Source organism: Saimiri boliviensis, chromosome 8 (assembly GCF_048565385.1).
Source record: "Saimiri boliviensis isolate mSaiBol1 chromosome 8, mSaiBol1.pri, whole genome shotgun sequence".
NCBI lineage: Eukaryota > Metazoa > Chordata > Mammalia > Primates > Cebidae > Saimiri > Saimiri boliviensis.
In genome coordinates, this window is record NC_133456.1 from 23,126,630 (window position 1) to 23,143,696 (window position 17,067).

A 17,067-nucleotide genomic window follows, 5' to 3' on the forward strand; every position below is an offset into this window, starting at 1 on the left:
TGAAAGGTGAGGGGAATTTGAATGAACTCAAGTAGGAATTTGGATGAGAATTCCTGTTAGCACAGAAACACACTGACTCACATGGACATAGAGCTGGGATCTGAGAAAGGAGTACTAATGAAACAAGTACATATTAGTACAAAAAACTCATTCCCAGACATCCTTTCCAAAACTTTTTTTTTTTTTAAGACGAGCGAGTCTTACTCTGTTGCCCAGGCTGGTGTGCACAATCTTGGCTCAATGCAACCTCTGCCTCCCAGGTTCAACAATTCTCCTGCCTCAGCCTCCCAAATAGCTGGGACTACAGGTGCCCACCATCACACCCAGCTAATTTTTGTTTTTTTTTTGTTTTGTTTTGTTTTGTTTTTTTGAGACGGAGTTTCGCTCTTGTTACCCAGACTGGAGTGCAATGGTGCGATCTCGGCTCACTGCAACCTCCGCTTCCTGGGTTCAGGCAATTCTCCTGCCTCAGCCTCCTAAGTAGCTCAGATTACAGGCATGTGCCACCATGCCCAGCTACCTTTTTTTTGTATTTTTAGTAGAGACGGGGTTTCACCATATTGACCAGGACGGTCTCGATCTCTTGACCTCGTGATCCACCCGCCTCGGCCTCCCAAAGTGCTGGAATTACAGGCTTGAGCCACCGCACCCGGCTTAATTTTTGTATTTTTAGTAGAGACAGGGTTTCACCATGTTGCCCAGGCTGCTCTCAAACTCCTGGCCTCAGAGATCCACTCACCTTGGCCTCCCAAAGTGCTGGTATTACAGGCGTGGGCCACCACACCTGGCCAAAAGTAACTTCTAGTTACTTGTTAGAACAAACTGAGATGGATGTAAATCTAATAACGAATTAATCTCAATTCTCATTTTCACCTTGAGACAAATACAAATGAACCCAAACAATCCGTTGTACTGCAAACAAACTCAGCCCCAGACATTATTCTCAAAAGTAAATTCTTACTGCTTACTGCAGCAAAATGACATGTTCCTCTCTTTTGAGAGAAAACACATACTTATGCTAAATCTAAGCAGGAATACAATAAAAGGTACTGAGCTCTGTTACTGCAGAGCTCAGTCTCAGGTATGACTTCCTATTGTGGTTAAGCTGAATCCCTTAGATCAGGTGTCCCCAAACTTTTTACACAGGGGGCCAGTTCACTCCCTCAGACCGTTGGAGGGCTGCCACATACTGTGCTCCTCTCACTGACCACCAATGAAAGAGGTGCCCCTTCCTGAAGTGCGGGGGGGGGGGGGGGGTGGGGGCGGATAAATGGCCTCAGGGGGCCAAATGCGGCCCGCAGGCCGTAGTTTGGGGACACCTGCCTTAGATGAACATTATACAATTTAGGGTTATAATATAACACCAAGCTCAGCCATCAGGCTGATGGGACATGAGACTAATTAGTCCAGGTCAGAGAGTAAGACCTATTGTCATGGTAGGGTTCCATGTTAACTTCAAAGTCAGGTGATGATTAGGTCAGGAAGTGGGTCAGATTCATGGTCACTCAATGGTGATCATGTTTAGGGTAAAGTCAAAGTCAGTTCAAAGCCAAGGCCATTAAAATTTGGGCAAGATATGATAAGAACAATGGTTGAAATCAGAGTCAATTAAAGATTACATTCATCTCAAGCTAAGGCAGGTTAATGTTAGGATGATCATCAGTTTCAGGATGAAGGTCAAGCAGGGCAGAGGTCAAGGTCCATCTGAATGTCACATACAAGGTCAAGACCAGTGGAACACAATCAGAGGAACAGAGGCCTGATTTGCAGAGGTGAGCATCACACAAGGGTACACAAACTGTGGCCCAGTCACTGGGCCCCAAGCTGGAGAGAACTCTGCTCCTCTAGAGGACAAACACCTGATGAGGCACAAACAAAATACAGGGCCAGAGAAGATTCAAGCCATGCACCACCAGCCAGGGCAGAAATGCGCTGTGGATAATCTCACATTGTGTAGCATCTGAGCTTCTAAATTATGCTATTTTTTAACACATAAAGTACATGCCAAGAGGAGCCATAAGGAAAGAAATCAACTGAGAAGCCTGAGAAGTGAAAATGTAGACAAGTGTGGCAAAGTAGAATTCAAGATCTAAGTCAATGAGGTACTTCTGCAAAACCTCAAGTGACCAACAACCTGAACTACTACTATTTTATAAGACTGCTTCTAAGTGACAACTATTCCATTCCAGGTGGGGGCTTACCTATGTTGAAATACCGGGCCTCTGCTGCCAAATCTTCCTCTCCTGTGACAAATGCAGAATTATACATCTAAGTGTTAGTAACTAGGTCAACTAAAAATAAAACACGTAACACATGACTAGGTTACAGTTGCACCTACAGGCTATACATGGCTCAGAGGTCACCAGCAGTTTGTGGCTGCTCTTCTAAAGGGACAATGCTTTCTTCATTCGTGGTTCCCAACTTCCACTACTGTGATTAAAATAACCGCCCTCCCAACCAAAACTAGGGACAGGCACTATAGGACCAGATAGGAGAGAGCCTTTCTGCCCCAAAGCGCCACACATGCCCATTTACGGAGGGCTCTCCTGCTTGATAAAGGCATTGGCTATGATTAGCTTATGTGGTCTTTACTAAGCCAAGACTCTTGCAGAAGGAAAAAAAGACAGGGCAAAGGCAGATGATCATTGTTCTTGTTCAATTTTATTGGCATTGTGTTCATCTCTTTACAGAAGAACTCAGCCCACACCCTAGAATGTAGGCCTTTGGAAAAAGGAGAAGTGCTCCGTTAAGCAAGCTACAATGCGGGGGCAGATCCTAGGAAGGGAGTAGAACTGCCAGGGTTCCAACCAAAGAAACAGGTTAATTAATAATGGGCAATATTGGGGAGACAGGTGGGGAAAAGGAGAAAAAGCTCCGCTAACCTAAGGATACCACAACCCTGAAAGGAGCGCCTTCTAGAACAAAGATAAAATCACTAGGACAGATCTGTTAGGGTTTTCCTTTCACTCTCATAGTAGGATGCTGATCTAATAGGGGAGTTTTGAAGTGTGGAGTAGGGGGATTAAAAAGAAAGAAAATGAGAACTTTAATTTTTGAAATAACGGCAATTTATCCATTGCACATACCACTGTATTATGCAAATCAACCTTTTGGAAAATTTAGACACAGAAGGGAACTAGACAGTTTTCCCCCTGGAGAGATGAAAAGCTTTTTGGCTCTTAAGTCTTTGATAAAAGGCGTACATAATTCTTGTGTCTACTGTACAGAATACTGCCGCTAGCTGGATTTCCCAATTCTCAGCCACTAACACTCTGCAATCCAGACAGGGTTCAACCCTCCATCTTACATGCCTGCATTACAGGACTTAAACACATAATCCAAGAATTTCTTACACTAATTTATACATTTTAATTGGTTGCATATATTAACATGTACTATAAGATTCTTTTCTAAGAAGCATTACATAATAAATGGATACTGTAAAAAGATCTGATTAGTTAAAAGTAACAAGCATTAACAGATAGATACATACAAAACTCAGCCTGATCAGACTGGGTGTGAGCCTGTAATGGGGCATGGGGCACCAGCCTTCCCAAGGGGTAGCCTTCAAGGAGGGGGGGAAAGTGAGGGGTAAAAAGACCACAAGACCGTTAAAAAAAAATCAGATAATCAGACACAGATTAACTGTAAACAGTTCTCTCTCTCTCCAGTGGACAAAAAGAATAAGTTTCCAATGCCAACTCTGTATCAGAATGACTTCCACCACTGGCCTGTCCTGCTGCCATATACGCGGGCTCATGTGGGTGGGCAGGCAGACCCCAAGGAGCCATCACGGGCAGGGGCTGGAGTTTGCTTACTTCAGATCTCTGTGTGTGTGTGTATGTGTGTATGTGTGTGTGAGATATGTGGGGTGTAACTGTGTTGGATGGGGTTTCTTTTGGCAGCTGAATGTGAGAGATCAATGTATGTTTCGTTTGGAAGAGGAGAGGGGAATTGTGTTGAAGGCCTACGTGTGTTCTTGGTTTGTGAAGGACTCTGTGCTCAACTCTCACTGCCCCCTCAGCAACTGCAGCTTTCTGCGGAGGCCTTGGCCCGGTCATTCTTGTCCAGTTTGATAGGTTCGGGGAATTCGTTGTACAGCTCCACCTCTGTTTCCTGGACAGGGAGACAGAGAAAGGTTGGTTACTCAGAGAACAGAAACATTTCAGCCCTCATTGTGAGCCCTTTCTGCCCAGGAGGGGTTGGCTCACTTCTGCTTGGGCAGAGTGGGCAGGGAGCTGTGGAGAAAGCCTGCCCACTCAGTGAAGGAAGCGCTCTGGCAGAAGGTGCCATGTTCATGGAGTAGCAAAAGAAAAACAGATTTTGTGAGAATTCCACGTCAATGTGAAGAGAGAAATCCTACTAGAAGCAGCAGCAGTCTGCACTCAGCAATCAGGACAGAAGTTCACGGACGTTCTCAATCAGATCACAGTTCCTGGACATCCTCCATCAGATCATAATCTCAGAGCTCTGGGACCACATCCAGTTCAGGTGCCTTCTGTATGTTCCATATAGTTGTAAATGGTTAACAATGATCTGGATTTCTAGTTTTTCTCAAACATCTGGCAACCCTCAGCCAAAGTATGCATGAGGTGAAGTGGCTGGAGCTGAGTGCCAGCTGCCTTCTCAGCCCGAAACACTCCTTCTACCTCCCCATCTCCCATTCATTTTTCTGGGCCAATGGACTCTCGTCTCCCTAGCTTTTTCTTCCAAAGGTTCAGCAGAGTTTTGTCTCCCAAATGCTGCAGGCCTAGAAAGGCAGCTGTGGATCCATTTTATCACTATCTGTGACAAGTGATCAGAGCAGATGGACTATGGTCATTTTAGTGGGACTTGCTAAAGTAACATATTTCCAATGAGGAACAGTATTCTACTTTTGGGTACAGGAAAACACTGTCACTTAAATACTGAGCACTTGTGTGCCAGGGATTGTTCTAGGATTTGGAGATAAAACAGGTACTGTTTCTAGTCATTAAAAGTTATCTTGAAAAAAAATCATTCAATTCACAATAGCTATAAAAGTATGACATATCTAGGAATACATACTTTAAAAAATAACAGCTTTGGCTGGGCATGGTGGCTCACACTTTAGGAGGCTGAGGCAGGTGGGACTTCAAGACCAGCCTGGCCAACATAGTGAAACCTTGTCTCTACTAAAAATACAGAAATTAGCCAGGTATGGTGGCAGGTTCTTATAATCCTAGCTACTCAGGAGGCTGAGGCAGGAGAATTGCTTGAACCCAGGAGGTTGAGGTTGCAGTGAGCCAAGACGGAGCCATTGCACTCCTAACAGCTTTATTGGGTTTTAACTTACGTGCCATAAAGTGTACGCTTCAATAATTTTTAGCATATTCAGAAAGTTGGGCAACGATCACTAAGTCCAAAATACCCTCACTACCCCCCCCCCACCAAAAAAAAACCTCTATGGCCATTAGGAGTTCCTTCCCATTCCCATTCTATGCCACTTTAGACCCAGCAACCGCTTATCTACTTTCTGTCTCAATAGGCTTTCCTATTATTCTAGATATTTTTTTCTTTTACTTTTCTGAGATGGGAGTTTTGTTCTTGCTGCCCAGGCTGGAGTACAATGGCCACAATCTCAACTCACTGCAACCTGCGCCTCCTGGGTTCAAGAGAGTCTCCTGCCTCAGCCTCCCGAGTAGCTGGGATTACAGGCATGCCCTGCCACACCTGGCTAATTTTTTGTATTTTTAGTAGAGACGGGGTTTCTCCACGTTGGTTAGGCTGGTCTCACACTCCCAACCTCATGTGATCTGCCCACCTCAGCCTCCCAAAATGCTGGGATTACAGGCATGAGCTACCACACCCAGCTCATTTAATTTTTAAACATTTATTTATTTTAATTTTTCCCATTTCTTCTAGTGGACTGTGATTTATTTTTTATTTGTTTGGTTTTTTTTTTGAGATGGAGTCTCACTCTGCCTCCCAGGCTGGAGTGCAGTAGCACGATCTCGGCTAACTGCAACCTCTGCCTCCCCAGTTCAAGCAATTCTCCTACCGTAGCCTCTCAAGTAGCTGGGATTACAGTAACGTGCTACCATGCCCGGCTAATTTTTTGTATTTTTTTTTTTTTAGTAGAGATGGGGTTTCACTGCGCTGGCCAGGCTGGTCTCAAACTCCTGATCCACCACCTCGGCCTCCCAAAGTACTGCGATTACAGGCATGAGCCACAGTGCCCGGCCGGGTGGAATGTTTGTGTTCCTCCAAAATTCCTGTGTGGAAGCCCTAACCCTTCAGGTTGCTGTATTTGGAGTAAGAAGGAATGAAGGTTAAATGAGGTCTCAGGATGGGGCCCTAATCTGAGAGAATTCATGTCCTTCTAAGAAGAGGTGACACCAGAAACACTTTGCTCGTGTGTCTGCTGTGCACACAGCAGAAAGGGCACGGGAGGACACAGTGAGAAGACAGCAGCCTGCGAGCCTGAAAGAGCGCCCTCACCAGAAACCAAATGTGCCACCATCTTGCTCACAGACTTCCAGTCTCCAGAACTGTGAGGAAACAAAATGTCTGTTGTTGGAGCCACCCTGGCTGTGGGGTTTTGTTAATGCAGCCAGAGCAGACGAATTCAACAGTCACAACATAACTGCAGTTGATGAGAAAAAAACAATGGACTTGAAGAAAATCAAGAATTCAAGTCAAAATCTCAACAGTTTTATTTGGGGGATGGGAGATGAGTGAGGAAAATGGTGGAACTCAAACAAAATTATTAGTTAAAAAAGAATGTGGCAGACTGGGCGTGGTGGCTCATGCCTGTAATCTCAGCACTTTGGGAGGCCGAGGCGGGTGGATCATGAGGTCAAGAGATCGAGACCATCCTGGTCAACATGGTGAAACCCCGTCTCTACTAAAAACACAAAAAATTAGCTGGGCATGGTGGCGCGTGCCTATAATCCCAGCTACTCAGGAGGCTGAGGCAGAAGAATTGCCTGAACCCAGGAGGTGGAGGTTGCGGTGAGCCGAGATCGTGCCATTGCACTCCAGCCTGGGTAACAAGAGCGAAACTCCGTCTCAAAAAAAAAAAAAGACAGTCCTGAAGAGGGAACACAGACATCACCAGAACAGACTGCAGAGACTAGAAACAGATCCCAGCACATATGAGCATTTAGCATGGCCAGTCTATTCAGAGTGGGAAATCCCTTATATAACAACAGTCAACTTATTTAAAACAACTGGCTGAGCTGTCTGAGAGAAAAGGTAAGTCCCTCTTACCTGCCATAAGCCAAAATAAATTCCAGCTGAATTAGAAACAAATCTGATGTAGACACAGGAAACACAGCAATTTAAAATGATATACTCAAATAAAAAGTTACTTTTTTCCTAAGGTCAAAGGACTTAAAAAGACCACAGAGTTGGAAAAGTCACTTGAAATGCAAGCAGAGTTAACTTCAATTCACCAACAGCTCATCAGAACTGAGATGCCCAACAGTGTGCTGTGTGCTGTGTGCTGGCTGTGTGTAGCAGAGAAAATCCAAATGGCTAAGCCCCAGGGACAGGGACTCTGAGGGACTCGGCCACGACCATGGCAATTTACTCACCCAAAGGTTGGCAATGTCAGCAGAATGACAGGTGACACCTATTGCTTGCTGGCAAGGAGGTAGGAGAAAGCAAGCCCACCCTGCTGAAATGTTACTCCACCTGGGGAAAGCAACCTGGCACCCTAACTTATAATAAAACACATCTTCCAATCTAAAAATTGAACTCCTTAGGGGCTAGCTCTAAAAATAAAAGCATTATTACAAGACAACAGGGACAGTAGTGATGGAGGAGAAAAACTCTGATGCCAGGCAACAAGGAAACAGGTGGGAAGCACTTTTTGACATGTATTTGGATTTCCATTCCTTTATATGAACATTAAGAAAAACATAACAGTTTATTATATGGGGGTGAGGGTAGCGAAGTCTGCATCTTGGTCTGTTCCTTACAACTTGAGGGTTCTCCTGGCACTCTGGGTGGGACAATTTCCTTACTGGGTAGAGGTCTGTCCCTTTTATTCTGGAACACTTAGTGCAGACCCCAAGGCCAGAATTTCCCCGGTCCTTGCAGCAACTGTTCCAAACAACTCTCTGCCCTGCTGAAAGCCATTACCTCCATTCAGCCAGCTTCCTGGAGTCAGCAGAATCTGCCTTGCCCTTCACAGCCACTACGTGCTTCAAGTGTTCTCTGTAACCCCTCAAATCCACCATACCTCTGACCACCCCTAGATACTGTCTGATGATGCCTCATGACCTGCCTTAACTCACCACTGCCCCAACACAGCTGTACATCAAAACAGACTTTGAACCTCCACTGCCTGGGTTCAAGCGATTCTCCTGCCTCAGCCTCCCAACTAGCTGGGATTACTGGTGCCCGCCACCAGGCCTGGCTATTTTTTTTATTTTTTAGTGGAAATGAGGTTTCTCCATGTTGACCAGGCTGCTCTTGAACTCCTGACCTCAAGTTACCTGCCCACCTCAGCCTCCAAAGGGCTGGGATTACAGGTGTGAGCCATTGTGCCTAGCCATAATATATATTTTTTTAAGCCCAAACTAGATAGAATGATTGGTAGGGAGCAGAGCTGGGATTCGTATTCAAGTTTACTTCCTCCTTAAATAGAAGCAGCAATCTGACTGGGGTCTCCCAGTGACCCGATCTCCCAATTGCATGCAAAGAAAACAAGAACAAGCCTAGTAAAAAAGGGGCAGCCTCAGTCTTCATGGCCTCTGCATCTTTTAGATTATTCCCCACAAAGTGGGATTTCTGGAAGCTTAAGCAGAACATGTCATAAACTTCCCAGATGAACACATAGGGTTTTCTGGCTATATAGAAAAGAGTAGGCTGGGGAAGAAGATTAAGGACAGGAGGCCAGGCATGAGCTGGGTCAGTGGTCAGGCACCACCAGGAAGGGCTGGTCAGCTGTGGGAGACCCACCTGCTTAAGCGCATTCCGTGCAATCGTCTGGAACGCCTGCTCCACGTTGATGGCCTCCTTGGCACTGGTCTCAAAGTAGGGAATGTTGTTTTTGCTGTAGCACCAGGCCTGTGCCCGCTTTGTGGCCACCTGAAAGAAGCAGGGTACACACAGGCTCATGACAAGCAGCCAGCAGTGACTCCATCCTCCCCAGGAAGTGTCATGGCCCCTTGCCTACAGGTGGTACAGGTGAGGACACAGACTTAGGGAAAGAGGGGGTTGGAGGAGACCTGCAGACCCATCCAAACTCACCCTGCTGGCTATGTTCAGGATAGCTAGGATTCAGCAAGACAGCTCAAAGCCTGTCTCGGTCTATAGCCCATACCTTCTGACCCTCTGTTCACAAACCTTAAAAGCCGTTTGTAAACAGAGTAAGAAGCCAGTCCAGGAAGAAATGAAGAGTATTTACTGGGACCTCAGAGATCCCAGGACAGGAAGTGCTCAGCAGCTTGGTCTTAAGGTTTACAGTCCCTTCCCCATTACTGCTAATGTGATGTCACCCATGCCACTCACACGTTCTTATTCCTTCCCCAACCCCTAGCCCAATTTCAGCCAAGAGATAAAGACTAAGTCACTTAGGAAGGGGAGAAAAAGAGATCCATGGTCAGAAATAAACCTTGTAATTAATCAGAGTCTATGTTTCCAACAGAAATCATATTTGAAACAACAGTACAGCAATTTCACTCAAAGCCCAAAGCAATATTCTGCACACATGGAGATCCAGGCATGGCCTGGAGGTGCTGGGAGGCCACTACTAAGAATGACAAAATCGAATTCCCTCTTTCAAAGTTCAGAAAGGGAACTGAAGCTCAGAGAGCCAAGACAACGGTCCAAAGTCACAGCCACTTGGGGGCAGCATGGGGACTTAACCCAGGTCAGTGGTTCCTGGTCCTTAAAGGCAGCTGGCCTGAAGGGCTGGCATAGGGTAAAAAGACTTCCACCAGCACCTCCTACAGCCATGTGAACTTAGCAGGGAACTCTCCAAATTCCCAAGGCCCCTGGGGAGCAGGCAAGTGTGACAATACCTATCATCATTGGTACTTACTTGTCTGTTTTCGAGGTCAATCTTGTTTCCCAACACAACGAAGGGGAAGTTTTCAGGATCTCGGGGACTGGCCTGGATGAGAAACTCATCTCTCCAGCTATCTAGGGTTTTGAATGTGTTGGGGGCAGTCACGTCAAATACCAGAACGCAGCAGTCTGCGCCTCTGTAGAAGGCCACACCAAGAGACTGGAACCGTTCCTGTCCTGCTGTGTCCCATATCTGTAAGAGACAAAACATTTATTCCTTGGGGGAATACTGGCAGAGCACCATGAGTGTGTATGCCAAGGTGCCAGAGGAAATGGGCTAGATAGTGGGGCCACCCACAAAGACAGTGACACCAAACATCAGGAAGCAAATTTCAGCACCAGAGTATCCAAAACAATCCTCACAAATAGTATATGTGAGTATGTGTTTATGAGCGGGTGACGCTGAGTCCAACCTCCAGGGTGCTAGAAATTTCTTATATCTTGATCCAAGTAGTGGTCACATGCAGGTGGTGTGCAAAAGTTGAGCTATAAACGTTAAGACTTAAGCACTCTGGGAACTTTCTGAGTGCAATGGAAATACAGGGAGGTGAGGCGATTACTCATGAATGATACAGTTCAATTTATGTATGTTACTGTATGAAAAGTCTGCCTAAACAATAAAAAAGATTAGTATGTTTTATTTCATTTATATTATACTTCGATTAAAAAACAAAACAAATGAAAAACTGACAAAGAGACCAAGAGAAAGACAATGAGAACACACACCAGAGTAATGATTAAACCAGGTACTACTGAGCAGCTCCAAGCTGGCCACATCATTCACGGCTATGCTAGGTTTAAGACCAAAGCTGGGTATCCTCACTGCCCTAGATCCGTAACAGGTACTCAAACAGAGCTGGACGAATATGATGACAACTCAGATATAAGGATGAAGAGCAAAAAAGACAAATTTATCTCTAATGATTCCACTGCCGCTCAGCAGGTTAGGGCACTAAATGCTCTTCTCCCTTCCCCAGATACAATAAACAAAGTCCACAGACGTAAACTAAACAGGATCGGGGCTGCTGGTGATATTCATCTCTGTGCTCTCCTGGTTCTCCAATGTTCTACACTGAATATATATGCATCACTGAAAGTGGAAAAATGACACCATTCTTGAACAAACAAACAAAAGAACAAACAAACAAAATAATACTTGGCATCCTCCCACACAGGAAGGAGTTCTCGTCATCTGCACGGAGGGGTTTTCTGGAGCTGAAATCCTAGACTGCATATGTGACATTCTCTACATTCTCCCACGCCCCTCCCTCTACCCCATCACACACCAGGGCACTCTGGCAACAGCAGATGGCATGACACGGGAGAGCAGGTTCACTGGACTTTACTGCTGCCTAACAAATTTAGTGAACCACCCATTCCTATTTTTAAGAAAATATTGCTGCCAATTTCCTATAATTATAAACAACTCAGCAATTAACATTAGCATAGAGAGTTTTTTCTGTATTTCAAATGGCTTCCTTCAGATAGACTCCTACAAGCAGAATTACATAAGAACTCTGCTACTTTTAGGTGGAACCAATTCATCATCTGGGACTCAGATAACACAAAGAAGGCAAAGTAAAAGAACAAAAAGAAAAGGCAACAAGTTGAGGGGTTCCTAGAAAGTTAACAAAATTAATTTAACTCTGAATTTACAAAAATAACGACCATATTTATCAAAACATCAACAACAAGTACAGTCAGTCCTATGGCTGACTGTGATCTTTAAATTTTTTTTTTTTTTTTTTTTTTTTTTTTTTGAGACGGAGTTTCGCTCTTGTTACCCAGGCTGGAGTGCAATGGCGCGATCTCGGCTCACCGCAACCTCCGCCTCCTGGGTTCAGGCAATTCTTCTGCCTCAGCCTCCTGAGTAGCTGGGATTACAGGCACGTGCCACCATGCCCAGCTATTTTTTTTGTTGTTGTATTTTTAGTAGAGACGGGGTTTCACCATGTTGACCAGGATGGTCTTGATCTCTCGACCTCGTGATCCACCCGCCTCGGCCTCCCAAAGGGCTGGGATTACAGGCTTGAGCCACCGCGCCCGGCCAACGTGATCTTTAAATTTTTTAATATTTTAATTGATATTGTTAACAGTGCCCTGGGTTCTTGTCATCTTCCATGACAGAAATCAAGAGAAATCACCAGACACAACAGCAAAGAGAAAGTGAAAGTTTATTTAGCTAGCGCAGTGAGCTAGCACTGCAAAAGGAAAGGGGCAGCTGTTCCCCGAAAGCAGTGTGGGAGTTAACTTTAAAGGACTTTCCTATGGGGAGGGGTGATGTCAGGTTATGTATAGGAGGGGTTTTTCTAGTGCATGCACAGTGGCTGGAAATGCTTCTTCAGAAACTGTGGCATTTGCAGGTTAAATCTCCACCCTGGGTATGATTTTTGGCATTAAAATGAGGAAAAAGTAACTATAAGTTGAAGTCTAAGTGTAACTACACAAGCTGGGGGGCCCCAGGGAGGTCCCTAGTCCATGAAGCCCCATAACAGCTTCTTAACGTTTTCTGTTGCTGATTGTCTGGAAGTTAGGTAAGCTACAGCCTGAGTAGGGGGTTCTTTTGTTTTTTTTTTCTCTAGACCACATCAAAACAGGAAACCAGCCAGGCTGCTCGTCTCAAAACGTTTTGTTTTCTCCATTTAAGATTATATCCTGGGCCCGGCGCGGTGGCTCAAGCCTGTAATCCCAGCACTTTGGGAGGCCGAGGCGGGTGGATCACGAGGTCGAGAGATCGAGACCATCCTGGTCAACATGGTGAAACCCCGTCTCTACTAAAAATACAAAAAACTAGCTGGGCGTGGTGGCACATGCCTGTAATCCCAGCTACTTAGGAGGCTGAGGCAGGAGAATTGCCTGAGCCCAGGAGGCGGAGGTTGCGGTGAGCCGAGATCATGCCATTGCACTCCAGCCTGGGTAACAAGAGCGAAACTCCGTCTCAAAAAAAAAAAAAAAAAAGATTATATCCCACAGGGCAAGGTGACTCAAGCCTGTAATCCCAGCACTCTTGGGAGGCCAAGGCTGGTGGATCACCTGAGGTCAGGAGCTCGAGACCAGGCTGGCCAACATGGTGAAACCCAGTCTCTCCAAAAAAAAAAAAAAAAAAAAAAAAAAAAAAACCCAAAAATTAGCCAGGTGCAGTGGTGGGACCCTGTAATCCCAGCTACTCAGGAGGCTGAGACGGGATCACTTGAGCCCGGGAGGTGGAGTGCCTCTGGCCATACCCTCAGGCTCAGAACTCTGGATTGCTGCCTAAGTGTATGTTTGACACTGGGGAGCAGAGTGGCAGTTTCTATTGAAAAGGCTGTACTCATTACTACACTCCTACCATCAACCTGAGGCTATTCCACTCCCTATATTGTAGCATCCACCAGGTTGCCTACTGCTTGGATACTATTAGGCATTATCATCTTTTTCACCTGTTTCTGTGGTTTGTTTCTGTTATTCTGGGAATCTTGTTATTTGGATGTTTAATGTGATCTATTATCAATCTTCAACATTTTATGATTTGTACTTTCTGTATTTTAAAATGCCAGAAGTCCAACGTATTCACTATTTTCATTTTTAAAGTTTTTACTTTGTATTTTGTCCACCGTCAGATCTTGAATCCTGTGGTCCCCCGCAATGGAATGCAAAGCCCTGTCCTGGTCCCACTTATTTACCCTACTAGCTAGGCGTAGTGGCTCACGCCTGTAATCCCAGCACTTTGGGAGGCAAAAGCAGGTGGGATCAGTTAGGGGTTCGAGACCAGCCTGGCCAACAGAATGAAACCCCATCTCTACTAAAACAAAACAAAACAAAACATTAGCCAAGTGTGGTGGTGGATACCTGTAATCCCAGTTACTCAGGTGGCTGAGACAGGAGAACTGCTTGAACCCAGGAGGTGGAGGCTGCAGTGAGTTGAGATCATGCCACTGCACTCTATCCTGGGCAACAAAGTGAGACTTCATCTCAAAATAAAATAAAAAATAAATAAAATACTATCCTCCACTTCCCCTCTCCTCATGCATTCCCAGAGAGATGCACCCTGTGCCCTCTGTTCCTGTGGTGTGAGTATCACAGTGCTAATATCACTGTTTAAATTACTACAAACTCACAATATGTTCCCTGGAAATTTTTCATGCCTATTTGATTCCATCTAAGATACTAATCAATTTCCAACTTCTTTCTGAACAGTATCAAGAACTTTAAGGCCGGGCGCGGTGGCTCAAGCCTATAATCCCAGTACTTTGGGAGGCCCAGGCGGGTGGATCACGAGGTCAAGAGATCGAGACCATCCTGGTCAACATGGTGAAACCCCGTCTCTACTAAAAATACAAAAAATTATCTGGGCATGGTGGCGCGTGCCTGTAATCCCAGCTGCTCAGGAGGCTGAGGTAGGAGAATTGCTTGAACCCAGGAGGCGGAGGTTGCGGTGAGCCAAGATCATGCCATTGCACTCCAGCCTGCGTAACAAGAGTGAAACTCCGTCTCAAAAAAAAAAAAAAAAAAAAAAAACTTTAAAAACAAAAAACAAGAAACACAGCAGTCACTAATCTTCCCCTATATATTATACTTCTGATCTTTGTTTTCTTACATTACTTTGGCAGTTACATACTCATGATTCCAAAAATAGATATAAGCATACTCCAGAAGTGTTCTTCCGGCCGGGCGCGGTGGTTCAAGCCTGTAATCCCAGCACTTTGGGAGGCCGAGGCGGGTGGATCACGAGGTCGAGGGATCGAGACCATCCTGGTCAACATGGTGAAACCCCGTTTCTACTAAAAATACAAAAAACTAGCTGGGCATGGTGGCGCGTGCCTGTAATCCCAGCTACTCAAGAGGCTGAGGCAGGAGAATTGCCTGAGCCCAGGAGGCGGAGGTTGCGGTGAGCCGAGATCGCGCCATTGCACTCCAGCCTGGGTAACAAGAGCGAAACTCCGTCTCAAAAAAAAAAAAAAAAAAGAAGTGTTCTTCCTTCATAGCATTCTACATGAAATCACTTTCTACCTGGAGTTATCCTTTAGAACTTCTGCCACTAGCCCTTAAAGATGTCTCTTTTATTCAGGAGGGTTATTTCAGCAGAGACAGAACACTGTGCTGCCCCTCTTTCCGAACATACGCCACTGCCTGCTGGGCTCTGCTGCTACTGCCAAGAGTCAGCCTCAGTGTAGTGCTTGTCAAGTTTTCCTCTGGCTAGTTTTAAGTTTTTTTGTTTTGTTTTGTTTTTTTTTTTTGAGATGCAGTCTCGCTCTGTCACCCAGGCTGGAGTGCAACAGTACGATCTCGGCTCACTGCAACCTCCGCCTCCCAGGTTCAAATAATTCTCTGCCTCAGTCTTCCAAGTAACTGGGATTACAGGTGTCCGCCAACACGCCCAGTTAATTTCTGTATTTTTAGTAGAGACAGGGTTTCACTACCTTGGCCAGGCTGAGTCTTGAACTCCTGACCTTGTGATCCACCAGCCTTGGCTCCCAAAATGCTGGGATTACAGGCGTGAGCCACCGCAGCGGGCCAAGTCTTTTTTTTTTTTTTTTCAATTTCATTATGACTTACGTAGAATTATTTTTATTTATCCTTCCTGGAATTTGGGCTTCCTGAGTCAGTGCACTGGTGTCACATTAATTCTGGAAAATTCTCAGTAAATATCATCTTTGATCTATTATTCTCTTTACACCTTCTGAGACTGATTAAAAGTAGGTCCAATCTTCACACTTTCATTTCTCTCTTTCATATTTCCTGCATTTTTCTTTCATTCTTCCAGCCCTTTTCTGGTGTGGCCAATCTGCTGTATGTCAGCAGCATTCTTCAAATTTCCAAATTCCAATGATTGTGCTTCATTTTTCACAAGTTCAATGACTTGTGTTTTCTACCCAAATCAATGTTAACTGTTTAGTTTCTTCTCTGCAGATAAAAGATTATCTTATCTTTAACCAAAGCCCCTTTAGTGAGATACGGGTGACATACAAAGGTGGAACACATCTAATGCATACAACTCGGTGAGTTTGGAGAGAAAGCTATTGCCACAATGTAGGCCACAAACCTACCCATCAAAAGGTTTCTCCCATCCTCTTATTATTTTTTGTGATAAGAACACTTAAAATAAGAACCTCTTAGCAAATTCTTTTTGCTAATTTTTTTTGTAGAGATGAAGTGTCACTATTTTGCCCAGGCTAGTCTTTAACTCCTCTCTTGGCCTCCCAAAGCACTAGGAATACAGGCATGAGCCACTGCATCCAGTATGCAAATTTTTAAGTGTATAATACAGTATTGACTATAGGAACGATGCTGTACAGATCTCTAAGATTTATTCATTTCATATAACTGAAACTCTGTATCCTCCTTATTTCTTTACAAAAACACTATGGAATTACCAGGGAAGTTTCCACTGGTTTCTTGTGGTGCCCTGTTTTCTTATTTTGATTATTGTTTATTGCAAGCTGCTAAAAGCCCTCGAAAAACACATGGGGATCCCTCAAGATCTAGGATAATGATGCCTTTGTCCAGAGACAATGATTTTCATTTACTTCTAGTATCTGAAGCTGGCTGCAAAAGCACAAGGGCCATCCTTTTGCTTCAACCTCTTGGGAACTTGTTATCTTTTTCCACTCTTTCCTCACTTCATTCAGTGCCCTGTGGATCTCCTGATAGGGTTTACTTCAGGAGTGCAGCGCCCCAAGATCCTAGAGCTTAGTGGTACAGATGGGATTGTTAGGACGACTCCCAACCCTGTAAGGGCTGGGCTCTGATTTCTGAATCCCCTGGCCCACACGGCTATCAAAACCATAGCTCAGTTGTAGAAGTTCTATTTTTCCCTGAGTAAGAGGTATTCTGAGTCTTGCTGGTACACATGGACAATCTTCAGATGGGCCTTTAGCCCAGTTCCCTGAAGTTACTCTACTCCCTTCTGCCTTCTGTTAAGAATTCGTCAGTCTGTTGTTCCTTTATTAAGTCACATCTTTTTTTTCTATATCTGCTCTTAAGATTTTCTTTTAGGTGTCCTACAATTTTAAGTCTTCTTTTAGAAAATCTGCTCCGCTCTTATGGCTT

The 17,067-nt window shown here is 44.9% G+C and overlaps 1 protein-coding gene across 2 annotated transcripts in view; it reads right to left on the reverse strand.

Annotated features, from left to right (window-relative positions):
- Window positions 1–2,642: 2,642 nt before the first annotated feature.
- Window positions 2,643–17,067, reverse strand: part of RAB7A (RAB7A, member RAS oncogene family) — a 79,381-nt gene continuing 64,956 nt past the window's right edge. The window contains exons 4-6 of one of the 2 annotated variants that reach the window (XM_003926141.4): window positions 10,013–10,231; window positions 8,929–9,057; window positions 2,643–4,116 (exon numbers count right to left, since the gene is read on the reverse strand). In XM_003926141.4, the coding sequence (XP_003926190.1) occupies window positions 4,021–4,116; window positions 8,929–9,057; window positions 10,013–10,231 (444 nt within the window). In that variant the 3' untranslated portion in view covers window positions 2,643–4,020. Of the gene's footprint in view, window positions 4,117–8,928; window positions 9,058–10,012; window positions 10,232–17,067 lie in introns of those variants that run through there. The other variant, XM_039477499.2, reaches the window with a different exon arrangement.